We start from the raw sequence: 21,829 nt of genomic DNA, 5'->3' as shown, positions 1-21,829 counted from the left end.
GCTAAGACATAGACATAATGGCAATATCCCCACCTTAACTAAATATGTATTCCCAGCACAGCTTTAGGACTCAATAATATTTTTCAACTGGATTATTATGTGAATTAAGAATTCACATTCTTGGTGGAAAAAAAGCTAGATCTATGTGCAAAGAGTTTCATGTCGTGTAAAGAAATGTCAGGGGACATGTTTTACTCAAAGTATTTAATGAGAGTTTGGCTGTGAGAATATAGAGGTCAAAAGAAGTCAATACATAGGCTGAGACAATGGAGGAAAGAAATTTTAACAAGCAAAACTGTCTGATTTGGAACCTATAGCCCAGGAAAATTATGAGCTCCCCCAAAAGTTGGTGTTTAGCTAGACACTGGCCATCAACTTTGAAGCTGTATAGGTACTCATGCCTCAGATGAAATGTTGGTCTTTCCCATCTCATGATCCCATGACTCAGAAGAGAGACTGATTCTCACAGTCTTACTAAATGAACTTGAACGTATCTTTATGTCTTTAGATGATGCTATCAAGAGGACACTGGGTCATGACTTTGATAAACCTACTGAAAGGGTGAGCTCTTTGAGAAGATAGCAAAGTCAGAAGATTGAATCCAAAGGCTACCAAGGAACACAGCCCAATGATCCTGATCAAACTGGTGACTGAGTTTCAGGACATCATTTAGTTTTTTCATTACACCAGGAGAGAATTAAACTTGGAAACTGGCATCCTTGCATTCCTATCATACCACCACCCCCAGTTCAGCATTCAGTCTTTCTCTACCTGTCACTCACTCTCTATTTATACATCCTTTCTTGAGAATAGTCCTAAGACTCGCTCACGAATCTGCTTGGTCTTAACACCATAGATGATGGGATTAACCATGGGTGGGAAGAGCATGTAGAAATTAGCGAACAGTATGTGGACATGAGGGGCAGCCCGGCGAGCCACACGGTGCATGACTGAGGAGATGACCACAGGTGTGTAGAAAGCTAAGATGGCACCTATGTGAGACACACATGTCCCAAAGGCCTTGTAACGGGCCTCCTGAGAGGCAAGCTGTAGAACTGCTCGAAGGATGAAGATATAAGACAGGATAACAAAGAGCAGATCCAACACCACTATAAACACGGCCACAGAAATGCCATAGATATTGTTGAAACGAGTGTCCCCACAGGCCAGCCTTACCACAGCCATGTGCTCACAGTAGCAGTGGGCAATCAGGGGGCCTCGGCAGTAGTGGAAGCGTCTGAGTAGAAAGGGGAGTGGAGTCATTAGTGTCACAGCCCGAGTCACAGCAGCCATGCCAATCTTGGTGATAAGGGATCCAGTCAGGACCGTGGTGTAGTGCAGTGGCTTGCAGATGGCCACATAGCGGTCGAAGGCCATGGCCAGCAGCACTGCCGACTCCATGATAGAGAAGGAGTGGAGAAAGAACATCTGGACCAGACAGGCATAGAAGTTGATCTCCCGATCTCGGAACCAAAAAATAGCTAGCATTTTGGGAAGTGTTGTAGAAGAGAGGACCAGATCAATGGCTGCCAACATGGCCAGAAAGAGGTACATGGGCTCATGGAGGGCTGCATCAGCCTGGATGATGAAGAGGAGGGTGCAGTTCCCTAGCAAAGCCAGAGTATAAGCTGTGCAGAAGGGAATGGAGATCCAGTTATGTAGGTGCTCCAGGCCTGGAATCCCCATCAAAACGAGGACTGCCGGATGGGTTGAGGTGATGTTGGAGGCTGACATGGCCATTGGAAATTCTCTTCTCTTCCTATTTTCTACTTCCACCAGGGCCTGTCCAGAGAGTATTCTATTTCAACAGAGCTATAGCACTCAAGTTCCAACTCTGATCATTCACCTTGAAGGATTAGCCCTTGATATCATTTCTAGACCTTAAATTATAAAATAATCCCAATATGCATTATAAAATATACATGGTCTCTGCTCTCATGGTACTTTAAAATCATTAGATGATCAGAACATTAAATACCATTGAACTAGTATCAGAAGGCAATCCTCATTGAGGAGATGCATGGAAGAAGAGCTTTTTGTGGTCTTTGTGTGACCAAGGACTACTTTTGTAAAGGACATAGATCTGTGCTATACTCATATCTTCACTGTCTCCCTATTGCCTCCAAATTGAAGCTACATCTCTAATGATGGAGTCTCTGTGTTAAGTGTCTAGCTTGGCCATATGTAAAATAATTAAGATATTAATCATATTAATCTTATTATTATTATTAATTGGTGAAAGCCCCTTCTAATAATTCACTTTCCTCCAAGTTCTATAAATTTTTCTCTAACAGGGGTTAAATAGGCCTTTCAGACTCAAATTTCACCAACTGAAGCCCTACTTCCAGCCATTTTGAGAACATGAGAAGACCTATGCTGTTTTCCTTCACCTAACTTTAACTTCCATTCTACACGCTTCTACCTTCACCCACTTTGCTTTCTAGCATTCATGATGTTCAGAGGAAGAGATCCTCCACCCCTATCTTTTTGCAAGACTGACATCTGAACTTCATAGCATTCTTTTTCATTCTGGGATCCTTTATCTTTCTATCTCTTTTTTATTATCCCTTTTATCATTCTCTTTGAAAAAGTATAAACATTTATTTCCCAAAATTTTGATCTGTGTTTCCATTTTTCTCAGTTTATATCTTAAAAGTTTCTCCTGAGAATTGAGATATTATAAAACCATTAATACAATGGTTGACTGGATAAAGAAAAGTGATACACATAGGAATATTTTTCAGCCATAAAAAAGAAGGAAATCTTGCCATTTGTGGCAGCATAGATGGAATTTGAGAGAATTATGCCAAGTGAAATAAGTTAGAGAATGATAAATACTGTATGATCTCACTTTTATATATAATCTTAAAAAATGGACTGATAGAGAAAGGAACCTTCATGCACTGTTGGTGGGAATGCAAACTGGTATAGCCACTGTGGAAGACAATATAGAGGTTCCTCAAAAAATTAAAAATAGAACTACCCTATGATCACACTTCTAGGTATTTATCTAAAGAATACAAAAACATTGGGGCATCTGGGTGGTTCAGTCAGTTAAGCGTCCAACTATTGATTTTAGCCCAGGTGATGATTTGGGCTCTGCACTGGGGGTGCAGCCTGTTTGAAATTCTCTCTCCCTCTGCCTCTCTCAAAAAAATATATGAAAACATTAATTCAAAAGGTTACATGCACCCTTATGTTTACTGAAACATTATTTACAATAGTCAATGAAGCAGCCCAAGTGCCCACAAATAGATGAATAAAGATGTGTGTGTGTGTGTGTGTGTGTGTGTGTGTACACACAATGGAATATTATTCAGTCACAAAAGAATAAAATCTTGCCATTTGCAACAACATGGATATATCTAGAAAGTATAATGCTAAGTGAAATAAGCCAGTTAAGAGAAAGACAAACAGCATATGATTTCATATATAGAATTTAAGAAACAATACAAATGAACAAAGTGGGGAAAAGGAGACAAACCAAAAAATACTCTTAACTGTAGAGAACAAAGAGTTACCAGAGCAAGCAGGTAGGTAGGGGATGGTAAAATAGGTGAAGGGGATTGGGAGTATCTTGATGAGCACTGAGTAATATATGGTCTTTGCTCTCAAGGTGCTTTATAAAATCAATATGAAATTGTTGAATCGCTATATTGTGCACCTGAAACTAATATAATTGCATGATAACTACACTGAAATCAATTTTTAAAAAATGAACTCCTAGAAACAAAATGGACTTGTAGCTGCTAGGGATGGGAGAAATAGGTGAAGGTAGTCAAAAGGTGCAAACCTCCAGTTGTCAGTTCTGGGGATGTTATGTATAGCATAACAACTATAGTTAACAATACTACACCATGCATTTCACTGTGGTAAACAAGTAGATCTTTAAAGTTCTCATCACCATAAAAATACTGTAACTATGTGAAGTGATGGATGCTAACTAGACTTACTGTGGTAACATTTTACAATATAAACATAAATCATTATGTTGAATACCTCAAACTAGTACAATTATATGGCAATTATCTAAAAATTTGAAAAAATAATTTTAAAAATAAAAACCATTAGCCCAAATCTTTTAATTGAGAAAGCTAAAGGTTAAGTTACTTATTGACAATCATATGTTTGAAAAATGTCAAATATTAAACTTTGAGAATCTGGTTTCCTACTTTCAAATCCAATGTCTCAAATCACTATTTTCTTCTACCTCTACTTTGTTGTTCCACAGACAGTTGAAATCTAGAGTGTTCAAGATAAAGAAATAAAACTCTAGCTCATCACCATGGTATAGGGAAAAGTTTTAGAATCTAAAGACTTAGGCTCAAGTAATGATTGGGCTATCAGTCTACCTGCCAGCGGAAAGTGACATTAATTTCTGATATTTTTTAAGTTTTAGCTTCTTGACCTGTAACTGAAGGCAATAACCATACTTCCCTGCCGGGAGGCGCACCGGCCTCTCTGGATGGCAGTCACAGCAAGGAAATGGCAGTGTTTGCACAGCTCCTGCCATGAGAAACGAAAACTGGTATCTCCTTCTGCTACTACTGGCTCATGTTGGAAATGAGCCTGCTGTTATTGACCAGGCCTCACAATATTCCATATCAGACCAATATTCTGAACACAGATGCCTCATAAGGAAAAGTATATTCCTGCCTTTACAAAAGAGATTTTAGAGGAAAGCTCTGTGGGTGATTGTCAAAAGGCTCTTCCTATGGGCCTTGCATATCCCAGACTTACATAATTAAGGGGGTTTAGAACACAAGAGTTACAATTGAGCCTGGCCCCGAGACAAAGAGCCTATTTTGGGGTTAAGGTACAGATAAGGGCAGAACATAGTTACTGCATATATCTTTGCTAATTGGTGAAGCATAGCAGTCCCTTCCTCAAGGCCTACATTCCACAAACACCCTCCCTTACACTGGCAGCTGGGATGAGGATAGATAAGAGTAGCTAAAACATAAACCCAGGTGCAAAGACTGACACATTTAGGGCCCCCATGATAGTTTCCACAAACAAACCAATTCAGAAACATTCATCCTCTTGAGAGCCAAACAGAATGACTCCTAGCTTATCTATATGCAATTTAACCTATATGTTATCCTGTTTTTCACTAAGAGCTTCCTGTTAATTCTTTGTTTGTAAATTCACTATTACTGATATTATTCTGCAATTGTTATCTCAAAAGGCCTCTCATTGTAGAAATTCCTTTCTCTGACTTCATGTTGTTGCTGAACCTTTAAATAAAGACACCAAAACCGACAGGACAGAGATGCCTGCCTGGTGATCAGAAAGAATCTCGGGGCTCTCTCATTCTCTTTCACCGACACCGTCCATCCTTCAGGGACCCCTGGACCTGCCGGAGCCGGCCTCCAACACTTCCCATGACTATCTCCCCATTTTATTGTGAGGAAAGATGAAATCATATAAGAATAAACCTTGTGGGGGCGCCTGGGTAGCTTAGTCAGTTAAGCGTCTGACTTTCGCTTAGGTCATGATCTCGCAGTTCGTGGGTTCGAGCCCCGCGTCGGGCTCTGTGCTGACTGCCAGCTCAGAGCCTGGAGCTGTTTCAGAGTCTGTGACTCCCTCTCTCTCTCTGACCCTCCCCTGCTCACGCTGTCTCTCTCTCTCTCTCTCTCCTAGAAATAAATAAAACATTAAAAAAAAAGAATAAACCTTGTGAACTGTGAAGTATTCTGCACAACTATTTGTCATTACTATCTTATATACAAATCTGCCCCCCTTTCTATAATGTTTATCTTGATTAACATCAGCACCATCCTGTATTCTTCAGTTTTATCTCTACCATCTAGCAACCCCTTAACTCAATTCCCCTTCACAGCACAATTTGAATAAAAACTTGACTGTATTTGATCTCTACATCCTCTTGTCTCATTTAATTTCCAATCCTTTCCAAGCTAGCTTCCATCTCCACTCCTTTCCTTATACTGTTCTGGCCATTGCTTCTTTCCCTTCTCCCTCCTTTTCTCTCTTAATTTCCCTTTTATTTTCATGCTACCTTTCTAGGTTCTCCATTTTTTCCTCTTGTTTTTTGTTTTTGTTTTGTTTTGTTTTTCAGGTTTTGTTTGTTTGCTACCATCTATGTTTGGAGAATTGCCAAATGTATAGCTTCTACTCTGATTTCAGATAAGTTATTCTACTGCCTATTGGACCTCTCCACTTAGATGTTCCATGCTAATCTCCAACAACGCAGCCAAAATGAAAGTCTTGTTTTCTCCCTACAAACTATTTCCTCCCCATGTCTGGCCATCCATCCTGTAGCCAGGTCAGAAACCCAGGGATAATCCTTGACTTAATCCCTTCCCTCTTCCTTAGTATCCAGTTCATTAGCAATCCTATCAATCTGCAAAATGTATTTCACTCCTTATTCTTTTCCTTTCCCCCTAACAATGTTCTTATTTAATTCACCATCTCTCATCTAGACCACAAAAGCCTCCTAACTGGTCTCTGTGATCAGAATCTTGGGCCCTCTAGGCTCCATTTTCTGTACCATAGCCAAAGAATCCATTTAAAAATGCAAATTGTACTATGCCAGGCCTTGTCTCAAGACCTTCATGGAATTACCATTGCACTGAGAATGAAATCCTCATGCCTAACTCTGGTTTACCAGTCCCTGCATGGTCTGTTCTCTACTCCCTATTCAGCACTATCCCCTTTCACTTTCATTATGTTCAAGTCATAAAACTTTCTACCAGATGCCAACACTCCTGGAGCTCTTTCTCAGTCAATGACACTCCTTGATCCTGCCCCTCAGTGGTCTCCCACGCTGCTTTTCTCCTCTTCATGACTTTTGTCTTCCCAAATTCCAACATCTCTTTCCTGTGTCATTATAAAGACCTCCCCTTTAAAGAAATTTAAGATGACACAAAAAGATATTCCCTGCTCATGGGATGGAAGAACCAACATTGTTAAAATGTACATACTATCCAAAGAAATCTACAGATTCACTGCAATCTCTATCAAATACCAACAACATTTTCCACAGAACTAAAACAATCCTGAAATGTGTCTGGAACCACAAATGACCCCAAATAACCAAAAGAGTCTTGAGGGAAGAAAAACAAAACACAAAGCTGTGGAGGTATCACAATCCTAGATTTCACGATATACTACAAAGCTGTATTAATCTTTTCTTTTTTTTTTTAATACTTTTTATTTATTTCTAGGGGAGAGAGAGAGAGAGAGAGAGAGCGTGAGCAGGGGAGGGTCAGAGAGAGAGGGAGTCACAGACTGAAACAGGCTCCAGGCTCTGAGCTGGCAGTCAGCACAGAGCCCGACGCGGGGCTCGAACCCACGAACCGCGAGATCATGACCCAAGCGAAAGTCGGACGCTCAACCGACTAAGCCACCCATGCGCCCCAAAGCTGTATTAATCAAAACAGTATGGTACTGGCACAAAAATAGACACATAGACCAATGTAACAGAATAGAGACTCTAAAAATAAACCCACAATTTATGATCAATTAACTTATGACCAAGGAGGCAAGAATATGCAATTGGGGAAAAGTATCTTCAACAATTGGTATTGGGAAAACTAGACTACTTCTACCATATACAAAAATAAACTCAAAATGGATTAAAAACCTAAATATGAGACCTAAAAATATAAAATTCCTAGAAGAAAACAGGCAAAACTTTATTTAACATCAGCCATAGGAACATCTTTCTAGACTTGTCTCCTCTGGCAAGGAATACAAGAGCAAAATTAAGCTATTGGGACTACACCAAAATAAAAGGCTTTGATATGAAGAAATGATCAACAAAACAAAAAGACAACTTACTAAATGGGAGAATATATTTGCAAACGATATATCCAATAAGGGGTTAATATCTATAAAGAACTTATTCAACACTTAAAAATAATTGGATTAAGAAATGGACAGAGAACCTGAATAGACATTTTTCCTAAGAGGACACACAAATGGCCAACAGACACATGAAAAATGCTCAACATCACTTATCATTGGGAAAAAATGCAAATAAAAACCACAATGACATATCACTTTATACCTGTCAAAGTGGCTAAAATCGAAAGCACAAGTGTTGGCAAGGATGTGAAGATAAAGGAACCCTTGTGCACTATTTCTGGGAATGCAAATTGGTGCAGCCACTGTCAAAAACTGTGTATGGAAGTTCCTCAAAAAATTAAAAATAGAATTACCATATGATCCAATAATATGCTGGGTATTCACCCAAAGAAAATGAAGACACTAATTCAAAAAGATATGCACCCCAGGGCACCTGGGTGTCTCAGTCAGTTAAGTGTCTGACTTCAGCTCAGATCATGTCCTAGGTTTGAGCCTCACATCGGGCTCTGTGCTGACAGGTCAGAGCCTGGAGCCTACTTCAGATTCTGTCTCCTCCTCTCTCTGCCCCTTCCCTGCTCAAGTTTCTCTCTCTCTCTCTCTCTCTCTCTCTCTCTCTCTCCCTCTCCCTCTTCCTCTCCCTCTCCCTCTCTCTCTCAAAAATAAACATTAAAAATTTTTTAATATACACCTTTATATTATTACAGGATTATTTACAATAACAACATAGACACAAACCAAGTGTTCATCTATAGATGGATAGATAAGATGTGGTAATTATACACAAGCACACACACAATATGGAATGTTTCTCAGCCATAAAAAAATTAAATCTTGCTATTAAAACAACGTGGATGGACCTAGAAAGTATAATGCTAAGTGAAATAAGTCAGAAAGACAAATATGATATGATTTCACTCCTATGTGGAATTTAAGAAACAAAACAAAGGGAAAAAAAGACTCTTAAATGCAGAGAACAAACTGGTGGTTACCAGAGAGGAGGTGGGTGAGTGGATGGGAGAAATAGGTGGTGGGGATTAAAGAATACACTTATCACGATGAGCACTGAGTAATGTATAGAATTGTTGAATCCTTATATTGTAATACTTGAAAGTAATGTAACACTATGTTAATTATATTTGAATTAAAAAAACTCCTCTTTAGTTTCCACCCCTATTCAATCCACCACTACAATACAACAGACTACATGCTTATTCCTACTGAAAACCACTTATGAGACCTCATTGCTACAAAAATAACCCAAAAATCAAAAACAAAAAAACTTTAAAACTACTCAACACACTTACAAACTTGTTCTTGCCTAAATTATTAGCCTCTCTTCTTACCATTCCCCTAAACATTCATCCTAGATTCAGCTATATTGAATTATCTGTCACTTCCTGAAAGTTATGTTTGTAGCTCATACTATTTATCCAGAATGCTTTCCTCTACCCATTTCCTTACCTGGCCCATATCCTGCCACCTTTTTGGCGAAGTCTTCTCAGATTCTTCCAGGCAGATTTTCTCAGTGTTTTCAATGAGGGATCATTAATGCACTGAATTAAACAACCCAAGGAGAACACAATCTGTGTTGCCAGTGTGCATGCACTGTCCACTCACGAGACTGAGTACTTTTAATACAAGGGCTGTGACTTATTTCTATATTCACACTCTTCTGAATATCATTGATGCTCAATAAGTGCTTTGTTTTTAAAAAGTTTATTTTGAGAGAGAGAACACACACAAACACACAAGGAGGGAAGGGGGAGAGAGAGGGAGAGAGAATCCCAAGCACACTCCACGCTTTCAGTGCAGAGTCTGACACAGGGCTCAAGCCCCTGAACCATGAGATCATAACCTGAGCCAAAACCTAGAGTCAGATGCTTAACAAACTGAGCCACCCAGAAGCCCCTCAATAAGTGCTTTCTAAGTAAGTATATGAATGAATCCTTAAAGAAACTTTCTCCAATCTTGTTGATGTATAGTACACTACCATCCAATCCAAACTGAAGCTCCCAATTTTAAGCACATCTACAGATGGAAATCCTATGAAACCTTCCATCAATTTTGGCTTCCTAGATCAATAAAAGTACTCTTATTAGAAACTTCTCCAAATCTAATGTATATCTGCATTTTCTCTAAGATAGCATTGGAATGGACAGTGTGGATTGAGTGGCATGAGTGTTTGGTCCAGTCTGTACATGTCATTGTCCTATGCTTCCTGTCTTCACAGTCAAGACATCAGCAAATGACAAAAGGAAGCCTGTGTCACTTATTTGTCTCCCCAAAAAGTGTGTGTGGCTCCACACCTAGAGTATTCAGTCCGTGCTATAAACTATTTGATAGCTATACCTTTAACTTGAGAGGACTTTCGAGTGATATAATTGGGAATCTGAGTCTCCAAATGGTCATGGAGGAAGTAAGTAGCAGAGCTAAGACTAAATTCCACAACTTCTGACTCCCATCCAGGATTTTGTTTATAAGACCATGCTGCAAAGATATAGTTAGTTGTTGCTAAAACATTTCTTATTTTTTTAAATGTTTGAGAGAAAGTGTGCATGTGAGTGGGCAAGGGGGGCGCGGGGAGCGAATCCCAGGCAGGCTCCACACTGTCAGCACACAGCCCAGTGCATAGCTCGATCTCACAAACTGTGAGATCATGACCTGAGCCAAAACCAAGAGTCAGATGCCTAACTCAGCTACCCAGGCACCCCCATTGCTAAACCTTTTAATAAGTATAACTGACTTCTCTCTTCCATATCCTTATTTCAGATTTTTCCTTTTGTCTCAGGACTAGTATACCAGCCAGGACTGTTGTGAGGCCAAAATATGAAGTAGGAGGAAAGAAGGTAACACTAATGAGAGATTAACTAACCTGGTCTGGGTTAGTGAAGGCTTTCTTGAGGTGGTCCCTAATACACAATACAGGAGCACAGGTCTGGGAGGCAGAAAAGGATTTCTTCTAATGCTGGCAAGAGAGGGTCTGAAGCTTATAGAAGGTAAAGCCTTGATGAGAATTGAAAGCAGGTCCTCTGTTTGACAGTTGAAAATGCTAGAAGAAAATCAGAAGATCAGATAATTCCTGAGATAAGGATAAATTGTTTGGGGGTGAGAGGTGCTGAGAAATGTACTCTGCCCCATGAACTCCATGGCTCACCCTCTACACACACACACACACACACACACACACACACACACACCACCCCACCCCCACCACCACCAACAACAACCTAACCTATTCCCTTCAAACATTAAACACAATTTCTTCTAGAGGCTCTCCACTCAGCCTTTGGGTATTCCATCTAGTCATTACTATTTTCAGTCTGATTTCTGCCATTATCCTAGTTATTCTAATTTTCTCTGCTAGCCCAGCTCACAAGGCCTCTTTCTTTGACCTGTGGCCCCCAGGTACCCTGTTCCAGCCTTCTAGTAGCCAGCTGACTCAATAGAAGCATGCTTCCATGGCCTACTTGTCCCTCATCCCATTCAAACCATGTCTCTTACTATGCCCTATATATGCCTGATCTTCCCTATCTCCATGGGCCCGATGTGCTCTCACCCCTCAGCATGAGGCTCAATTCATTTTGCATAGACTTTAGGAAAAGCTGATGCAGTTTTCCTCTTAGAGAAGGCTGGGAAAGGAGTTGGAAAGGAGAGGTCTATCTATATCCTCATAATCAGCTACTCTTTTCCCAATAGAAAAACAGCAGGCCTGATCCCTAAGGAACATCCTGAAAGTGACCCATGATGGGCCTGGTGTCTTCTCTGGAGGTGACTCTAGAGAGCTCTGTCCCAGTTCCTGGTCTTCTGGGGTTCCTGCTCCTGGCTTCCTACAGACCCTACTTCCCCACCATTTTCTGTCATTCAGTGCCTCCCTGGAGGTAGAGTGTAGCCTGGTTCTGGCAATCATTGTGCCTCTTTCCACCCTCTCCTTCCTTCCTGGCAGTGCCTGCCGAGAAATAGAGCCTCCTCAGAATACTCACATGGATGCCTGCTGTGAGCTTTGGGTTGTGATTTAGAAAGGTGGGGCTCAGTTATAACTAGGTCAAGGTTATCTGTTTGTTTGTTTTTTTAATTTGGTTTGGAGTCTTGATGTTTTGCTTAATTTTGTGGACAGAGCTGTGAATTGAGGTTATGAATGGGAAATTAGGTTAAATCCCAGTTTGACTTTTGTTAGGCACTTAACTTCTGTTTCTTGGATTTTTTCCTTACTATCATGTAGGGACAATAATCCTAACCCTGCTCATCTCTCACAATTTGGGTAGTATCCAATGAGATCGTTGAGCTATAATTATCATGTTATTACTCAATAACTATCAACCATTAATAACAATACCAAAAAGGATGCTTTTCTCCTATGACTGGTCTCAACATCTGCTATTTTGCCATAATCCTGAGAGGGGAATTTGTTTTTCACAGGGGCCCCTCTGTCATTTAACCTGAATTAACTCTCCATGAAACATCCCAACAGTTCCTGCTGACACTGTATACTTCTGGCTCCCCTCTTATCCACAGAAACATCCAGATTTTGTATTAGATGTCCTAAGTCTTGTCCCTCAGAAACAAGCACTCACCTCTCCACCTGGAGTCTCCAGAACACATTGGGTTGAGGTGAGCCTTCTACAACAGGGCTTATTTTGAAGTCTGAGTTAGACTGAGGAGATAGACTATGTGGAGTTGGTAATCCTGACTTGAGATTCACAAGCTGATATTGGGAGCAGTCAGGGAGGGATATACCCAGGTTGAATTAGGTAAAGATCATGACAATTTCATGTTTAATTTTTGGAAAAACTGCCATGCCATTTTCCACACCAGCTGTACCATTTTTCATTCCAACAAAAATGTACAAAATTCCTATTTCAACACCTCATTGACACTTAGAATTGCCTATTTTTTTGTAATAGCCATCCTAATGGATATGAAATGGTAACTCATGTTTTTATTTGCTTTTACATACTGATTAGTGATGTTGCGCATCTTTTCTTGAGCTAATTGGCCATTTTGTATCTTTTCTGTATTAGTGTCTATCCAAGTCTTGTGCCCACTTTGAATTGCATTGTTTTTGGTGCATTGTAAGAATTCTTTATATATTCTAGATATTAATCCCCTATCAAATACAACTTGCAAATACTCTCTCCCTTTCTATAAGTTCTCTTTTCACTCTCTTGGTAGTATTCTTTTGAACAAAAACTTTTAGTTTTCATGAAGCTCAATTTATTTTTCTTACTGTATTTTAGATGTCCTATTCAAGAAATCATTGCCAAGTACAAAGTCATGAAGGTTCTTACCCATATTTTCTAGTGTAAGTTTATAATTTCACAGCTTCTGTTTAGGTTTTCAATCTACTTGAGCTAATTTTTGAACAGGATATAAGGTGGAGTTCAACTTTATTCTTTTGCATGTAGATATCTAGTATTTCCAGCATCATGTTTTAAAAACACCAATAATCAATTTCCATCTTTATTGAGGTATAGTTGACAAATTGTATGTTTAAGGTGTCACTACTTGATGTTTTGATATACATCTACACTGTAAACTCCTTACAATCTAGTTATATTGTTACTATTTCTTTCATGGTAAAAACACTTAAGATCTACTATCTTAGCAAATATCCAGTATATGATACAATATTGTTAACTATCAGTAATCAATTCTTAAACCCTGTCTTACTCAATGCCCTGGTAACATTTGGCAGAGATGTGCACTCTTTACTTCCTGATTTCCTAAACAATACTCTGAAGGTTTTCTTCATACTTCATTATGTCACTTTCTGAGTATCCTTTACTGTCTAGTCTAGTTCCCCTTTTCCCAGCCTCTGATGTTGAGATCTCTTCTCTCCATTCTTTAGGTGATTTTTATCATTTCTCATCCCTCTAACTATTCTTTGATACCTCTCTAATTCAGATAGCTCTCTTGGGCTTCAAATTTGATAAATATAATTTGCTTACCTGATAGCTATTCTTGAATGTCTAACATATATTTCCAAGCTTACATATTCAAAACAGAATTCTGATTCCTTTTTGCCTCTACTCTTTAAACCTACTTTAATCTCAGTGTTTCACATTGTACTGAAGCCCTTCTATTCATCCATCCAGTTGGAAACCTAGAAGTCTCCAACCTGAAGCCTATCATATCCTTATGATGCTGCATTCAGTGAATCCATCAACAAATTCTAGTTGCTGCATCTTCAAAGCATATCCCAAGTGTAATCACATTTCATTGACTCTACTGCTTCCACTCTGGTTAAATCACCATCATTTCATTCTTTGGCTATAACAATAAGTTTTGAACTAGTTTCCCTCTTTTCATCCTTAATCCCCTTATGTAGAATCCAGAAAAGACCTTTTATTTTTACATTTTAGTTGGGGAGAGGGGCATAGAGAGAGAGAGAATCTTAAGCAGGGTCCGCCCTCAGTGGGGAGCCCAACACAGGGCTCAATCCCATGATCCTGGAATCATGGCCTGAGCCAAAATCAAGAGTCATATGCTAAATGTACTGAGTCACCCAGGCACTCCCAGAGTAGACCTTTTATTAAAATTTTTTTTTGCATTTATTTACTTTTGAGAGACAGAGCGCAAGGAGAGGAGGGGCAGGGAGCAGAGGAGACACAGAATCTGAAGCAGGCTCCAGGCTCTGAGCAAGCATTCAGCACAGAGCCTGATGCAAGGCTCAAACCCACGAACCATGAGATCATGACCTGAGCCGAAGTCGGACACTCAACTGACTAAGCCACCCAGGTGCCCCATGAGTAGACCTTTTAAAACCTAAGTCACAGGATAACAGAATCCTGTTGTAATTCCTCAAGCAGATTTCTACCACATTTCACACAATTTCCAGTTTTCACCATGGCTTACAAGACCCTTTATTATCTGGACCTTGTCTACCTCTCAAATTCATCTTTCTTCTTAGTCACTCCACTCAACCAAGTGGCCTGATGCTATCCCTCAAATTCACCACATTCTAGACCTAAAAGCATGCGCATCTGCTGTTCTGCCTGGAGCACTGTCCTTCATACAGCTGCATGCGTTGCTCACTCATGTCCTCAAGATCCCTACTCAAATGTCATTTGAGAAAAGTCTACCATGACTACTCTAAAACTGTGCTCCTTGTCACTTTCTATCTTCCTGTTTTATTTTAATTAGCACTTTTCAATACTTATTTATGTTACATGTTGAACTTTTTAATGAAAGTCTCCCTTACTAGCTTAGAAGTTCTATCAGAACAAGGACTTTGTCGTCTTCAGTCACTACTACATTTCTAATACTTAGAGAAATGATGACAGATGCTTTATAATATTCTGCAGAATAAATCTCATTAGTTGAATAAAGATCTGTCCAATGGTGTTCCAAGTTGACGATGAATAACCATGCCTATCCATGAGCCCCATCAGAATAATGGAGATCCTTGGCTTGGCTCTTGAGCACTGTGGTACTGACAGAAAATTTAAGAGTCCTCTCATTTATCTGCTATTGCCACTCATTCCCTTTATTAGAATCAGTTGTGTTCTGGAAGAACTAAATGGGGGAATGACCAAACCTTAGGATCTCTGAAACTGAATTCTTGAAGTATGAATATCCTGTGAGCTCCCCAGGGAATCTATGTTCAGAGAAAAAAGCCTGAACCTTTCTTTCTATCATCTGGGCCGTGCTATCTCCCACTAGCTCTTCCCTTCACCATCTGCATTTAAAGCTCCTTAAAACAGGAATCGTGTGTGTGTGTGTGTGTGTGTGTGTGTGTGTGTGTGTGTGTCTCCTAGAAAGGAATGTATTTGTAAATCATTCATATAATTAAAACTTTAAAATAGAGTTAAAGGACAAATCATGTAATAGGATTATCTTAGAACAGTATTATACTTTTTAAAATACTAGAATCCCTCAAATCAAATTTTATATAAAACACGATGGTAAACATCTGTTGTTTCTCTTCTTTGGTATAGAATTCAAAAATAGCTTGGTTCCTGGGAACCACCTTCTTTTCACATCTTTTTGGTGTAAACACTTGTATTTATGAAGATTTTACATATTTACTTCATATAAACCTCCTAACCATCCTAAGTTCTATCACCATAAATTTAACCAGGTTTATTACTTTTTCTAGTTATTTTTACCGTTTTTTAAGTTTTTATTTTAATTACAGTTAATATGTAGTATTTCAGGTGTACAATATAATGATTCAACAATTCTATGCATCACCCAGTGATCATCATGATAAATGCACTCCTTAATCCTTGTCACCTATTTCACTCATCACTCTACCCACTTCCCCTCTGGTAACCATCAGTTCTCTACAGTTAAGAGTTTGTTTCTTGGGTTGCCTCTCTCACTTTTTTTTCCCTTTGAGCACTTTGCTTCTTGAATCCCACATATGAGTGAAATCATTTGGTATCTGTCTTTCTCCGACTTACTTTGCTTAGCATTATATTATCTAGCTCTATCCATATTGTTGCAAATGGTAAGATTTCATTTTTATGCTAAATAACATTTGTGTGTATGTGTGTGTGTACAATCTTACATCTTTATCCATTCATCAATTGACACTTGGGCTGCTTCCATATCTTGGCGATTATAAATAATGATGCTATCAATAGGGTGCGTGTATCCCTTTGAATTAGTGTTCTTGTACTCTCTAGGTAAATGCCCAGTAGTGCAATTGCTAGATCATAAGGTAGTTCTATATTTAACTTGTTGAGAAACCTCCATACTGTTTTCCACCATGGCTGCATTAGTTTGCATTCCCTCCAATGGTACAAGAGGGTTCCTTTTTCTCCACATCCTTGCCAACACCTGTTATTTCTTGTGTTGTTGATTTTTAGTCATTCTGACAGTTCTGAGGTGATATATTTATAGTTTTGATTTGCACTTGCAGGAATCTTTTCAATGTTTTGTATCTCTAAGACCATGTCAGATACATACTGAATCCTCAATAGGTTTCTTGACTTATTGTTTGAAATCAAGCTTCATGTCTGTCTGCCTGGACTGCATTTAACTAGAATCCCATCCACTCATTTAACAGCCTTCTCCCTATACCTAAATTGTGATCTTTTAAATACCATCACAGAGCTTAATTCATTCACCCTGATCTCTGCATTCAAAAAACCCATTGTGAAGCAAGATGACTTAAAGATAATAATGTAATGATAGTAAATCCTCAACAGATTGTTGTTGTTATTATGTCCCATACACTGTAGTAAGCATCTTCTGTTTACTAGAACTCTCCCCATTTTTTTACAGATGGGGAACAAGAGGCTAAGGGCTGTTGCTTGACTGAGGTCACACCAACAAGATTTAAAGTGACAAGTATCACACAAACAGCATTTGATAAGATGTTGTTTGGATGAGAGGAGAGAAAGGACACTGGCTCAGAGTACCTTTGATTTGCATTTCTCTGAGTAATGATGAGCGTCTCTCCATGTGTTTGGCCATCTGTATTTATTCTTTGGAAAAATGTCTAGTCAGGTCTTTTGCCCATTTTTTCATTCAATTTTTTGGGTGTTGTAAAAGTTCTTTGTATATTTTGGATTTTAACCACTTGTTTTCTATTCAGTAGGTTGCCTTTTTGTATTGATGATGATTTCTTTTGCTGTACAAAAGATTTTTATCCTGATGTAGTCTCAATATTTTATTTTTCTTTTGTTTCCCTTGCCTTAGGAGACATACCTATTAAAATGTTTCTATGGTCAGTAGGAATTTCTACTGACTTAAGGAATAAGAAGTAATTTCTGCCTGTGTTCTCTTCTAGGAGTTTTACAGTATCAGGTGTTACTTTAAATTTTTAATCCATTTTGAGTTTATTTTTGTGTTTGGTGTTAGTGATCCAATTTCATTCTTTTGCATGTAGCTGTCAAGTTTTTCCAGCATCATTTATTGAAGAGACTGTATTTTCCCCATTGTATCTGTCTTCTTTGTGGATTAATTGACCATAAAAGCATGAGTTTATTTCTGGGCTCTCTGCTCTGATGAGAAGGCTAAAATGGGTACAGGAGGGTGGGACATTCGGCTTCCCATTATGAAATGAGTGAAACATGGGAATAAAGTAGAGCATAGGATATATAGTCAATGATCTTGTAATAGTGTTATATGATAACAGATGGTAGCTACACTTGTGGTGAGCATAGCATAATACATAGAGATGTTGAATCACTATGTTGTAAATCTGAAACTAATATAACATTGTGTGTCAATTATAATCATTTTTTAAATTTTTTTTAAAGTTTATTCACTTTAAGAGCAAGCACATGTGAGCAGGGGAGAGGGAAAAAGAATTCCAAGCAGGCCCCATGTTGTCAGTACAGAGCCCAACACAGGGCTTTATCCCACAAATTGTGAGATCATGACCTGAGCTGAAATCAAGAGTTAGCTATTTAACCAAGTAAGCCATTCAGGCACCCCTAATTTTTTTAAAAATATTAACTTTGAACTAGGCTGCACTGGCTGCCAGAAAATACCCATTATCTCTTGTCTGCCATGTTTTACACATGCTATTTTCTCTCCTTCATATGAACCTTCCTCCAAGCCCACCTTCTTTTTCTGAATCTTTGACTAACTTTTATAGCACTAACCTCCTTTCTGCTGAATGAACTTGTCTTTTTTAGATCTACATATCTCTCATTAAACTATAACTAATCTTTTATGTCTTCCTATCCCAAACCAGACTATGAACAAGGGTGTGATCCTCCATTTCTGTGCACTAACACCTAGTTCTTAGCATATAGTAGATGTTCAGTCAGTGATCATTAAATTAGATAAAATACTAAAATTAAAACTTTTTACCAAGTGGTTGGGCACAGACCAGGAAAAATGATAAATGCCTTGCATATATCATCTCATTCATTGCCTTCCCCTTTTTCAGATGAAAAACTAACATTCAGAAAAGCTAAGTTTAACCAGAAGAAACATTGAGAAGCAAATATTTGGGACATGTGGAAGGGATCAGGAGAAAAGGCAAAATTAGTAAAATTTTCTAAACAGTATTCCTATGCCAGAAGGCCTTTAGGATTATTTTATGCAGGGGTCTGTATACATACCTCCTTCCTATCCACTCTGAACTCTCAGTGTAAATCTTCTCTATTATCCTATTATTTTTCCCTACCTTACCCAACAAAGGCCCCAATATTCTAGCTTCAATTTTCTGCCTCTTTTCAGCCTCCCAGAGGTCTTTGTAGTGCCTTCATCCCCAGGGAATTTTTACTCTCTGCGAGGGCCTTAAAAAGAGGATAAATATTCCAGCCTTTTTGCTCGCCACACTCTAATCCCTGCAGGACCTGAGACTTTACTACTGCTCCTTGTCCCAGGCCTGGTAAGTCTGTGTATGTCACCCTACAATAAGCACACTACAAGCAGTCCAAAGACTTGGAGACCACTAAGATCATTTTCTCACTGAGGTGGTCTCCACTTCAGATAAAAGCGACTTAACAAATGAATCACACTTCTTTCTCACTGCTATATGCCGTGTAGTGCTCTTCAGATGAATGTCTCCCATAAGTATTCCTCACAATAGCTTCTGAAGTAGGAATGAACTCTCCAGGTCACATATGAGGAAGCATGTTGACAGAGGTGAGGTGACTTGACTGAGATCACCCAGCTGGTGAGTTAGCAGAGCTGAGACTTGAAAAGGACTGCTCTTACTCTTCTACTAATAAACGTTGAATCCTGGGCAGGTGGCTTCCAGATGCTCATAAGCACTTCCAGCGATGAATAATTTGTTCCTTCATGAGACAGCTTTGTTCCTGGACATTTTTCATGAGATCTAACTCAAATATTGGTGAGAAGGACAAGAAGTGATGACCCCAAGGCCTTCACCTTTACCTCTCATATCATCTTGGCATACTGTGCTTAACATATGCTTTTCCAACTTCATTTTCCCTATCTGTGAAAATGGGGTTGAGGCAAGGGAGGCATTCAGTTCATTGTGCTGTGTAACTACAAAGATAGAGTAAATATTCTTTGAGAGGTAGCTCAGAGGCTGAAGAAACTTGATTCAATTATTAAAAGACTGGAAGAAAAGGGGGAGGGAGTGAAGAAAGTTAAGTCTGTTCCATTTATGTTTGGATTACTTAGCTCCCAGTTTTCTCCACACCAAAGAAAGGGCATTGAAGTACGGATACTCCAAAAACAATGTTAACTAAATGTATGTACCATGTCTGAGTACAGCCTTGTTCATTTTATACAGCAATATATATAGGCACAGTCATATACTGAACTAAACACATGGGGTGCTCATACTTGGAATGGAACAGTTTTATGTATACCATTTTATAAGGACCCCTCCACATACACACCCAAATTTCTCTGTCCCTGACCCCTCGTCTACCACCAAAACTGAAATACCATTTGAATATGGTAGGAACTCAGGAATGGAAATAGCACAGAAGGAAAAATTAAACACATGAAAAAAGGGATGATGAGGCCATAAAGGGACAAAATGTTTGTCTCTATATCACAGTGACAGCCACAGTTGGTACTGGATGGCATCCTGGTCCAGGGTTCCTTCCCTCAGACCACATTCTTGCCTCTTTCTGGATATAGATAGCTTATGCAAGAAATTGAAAGGAGTACTAAAACTTAAGATTAGGGACATTGATGGACTGTCTCCAGAGGATTCAAGTAGTTCCACTCTCTCCCCACTAGCAGCCAGAACACAGTTATCTCCCATTATATTAGAAATTGGTATGCCAGTGAGGGGGACGAAACATGAGACTCTTAAATATAGAGAACAGAGGGTTGCTGGAGGGATTGGGGGAGAGATGATGGGCTAAATGGGTAAGGGGCATTAAGGAATCTACTCCTGAAATCATTGTTGCACTATATGCTAACTAACTTGGATGTAAATTTAAAAATAATAGGAAAAAAAAAAGAAATCAGTGTGATAAAGGTACTGTTCTTCCCCTAATCTCTCCTATGTTTATTCCTGTTTCTTGTTATCAACTTTACTTTTCATCCTCCTCTCTCTATTGTCCCCTTCCTGACTTTTTATTCAAATTCTTTCTCAAATTCTCAATTACTGGCTGGCTACTGTATCAGAGAAGAGTGAGAAGGTATATTTAGGTAAGGGAAGTTCAGGGGATATAGAAAGTGTGGGTAATAGACAAAGAGATGGGGTGGACATGTGTAGAAGCTTTATGCTATCATCTGACCAAACAGGTCTCCATACTTGCTTACAGTTAACAATTGTGTTCCCAGTGATTAAAATTCACTTCTCATACCTTCTTCATGCACCATTGATTTTTTTTTTATAAGACTGTGCTTTTGTCCCTCAGTAACTTTATTAGATCACATATTATGGCCAAATTAGCCTGACATATATCCTTGATCAATACTGCATGATCTCACCTGTTTCACCCAGACACTTATGACAAGCACAGGATCCTAGCACTAACATAAGCCAGATAATGGTCTGGCTTTAGCAGGCTACAAGAGACTCCTCCTTTTATCATGTGTTTGTTGTTCTGAGCCTCATCTATGTGTAACCATGGGTTCAGTGGCTTGAAAAACCCATCCAACATCCCCCCACTCTCCTTTCTTTTACCTCTCAGTCTTGATCTTCCCATCGTGAAAAGTAACCACAAATCAAATGTGCCTGACCTTTGATTTTTATAATACTGTTTTACTGTCACAGCAGATCAGAAGAAAATAAGAGTATAAGGTAGAATCAGGTCAGAAGACTGGTAAGATTCTCCATGGTAAAGATAAGTGGCTAGAGTTCTAAAGCCATGTCACTCACCCTACAGCCCCAGCCTAGACATTATTGAATCAGACATAATCGGAAAAGGCTCCTTTGATCCCTGGTAATGATAAATTCACCTCCTCCTACCATCACTTCCCAATGCCATACAACCTTCTTATCCTGGATGTTTTTATGAGGTCTAACTCAAATATTTTCTGCTGCCCTTTCAGTTTCAGCCACAGCATAAGAGTGAATCCCAATGGCCTCATCTGTCAAGGCTTCCTAGGGTTCAGAGCAGTGCAGTAAGGTCTTCTCTACCTGTCCTACCTGGACCTGACC

The 21,829-nt window shown here is 39.1% G+C and overlaps 1 protein-coding gene across 1 annotated transcript; it reads right to left on the bottom strand.

Annotated features, from left to right (window-relative positions):
- Positions 1-789: 789 nt before the first annotated feature.
- LOC120245148 (olfactory receptor 52K1-like) lies at positions 790-1,740 on the bottom strand. Its single transcript, XM_039252066.1, has one exon. The coding sequence runs from the start codon at positions 1,738-1,740 to the stop codon at positions 790-792; it is 951 nt and encodes a 316-aa protein (XP_039107997.1).
- Between the last annotated feature and the right edge of the window lie 20,089 nt (positions 1,741-21,829).

Source organism: Hyaena hyaena, unplaced genomic scaffold, assembly GCF_003009895.1.
Source record: "Hyaena hyaena isolate Hyena2069 unplaced genomic scaffold, ASM300989v1 scaffold_406, whole genome shotgun sequence".
Lineage (NCBI taxonomy): Eukaryota > Metazoa > Chordata > Mammalia > Carnivora > Hyaenidae > Hyaena > Hyaena hyaena.
The sequence above is the reverse complement of the archived record's forward strand: the minus strand, read 5'-3'. Positions and strand labels throughout refer to the sequence as shown.

Coding starts and splice junctions, on each gene's coding strand:
- LOC120245148 (XM_039252066.1), bottom strand. CDS start 1,740: ATGGCCATGTCAGCCTCCAACATCACCTCAACCCATCCGGCAGTCCTC.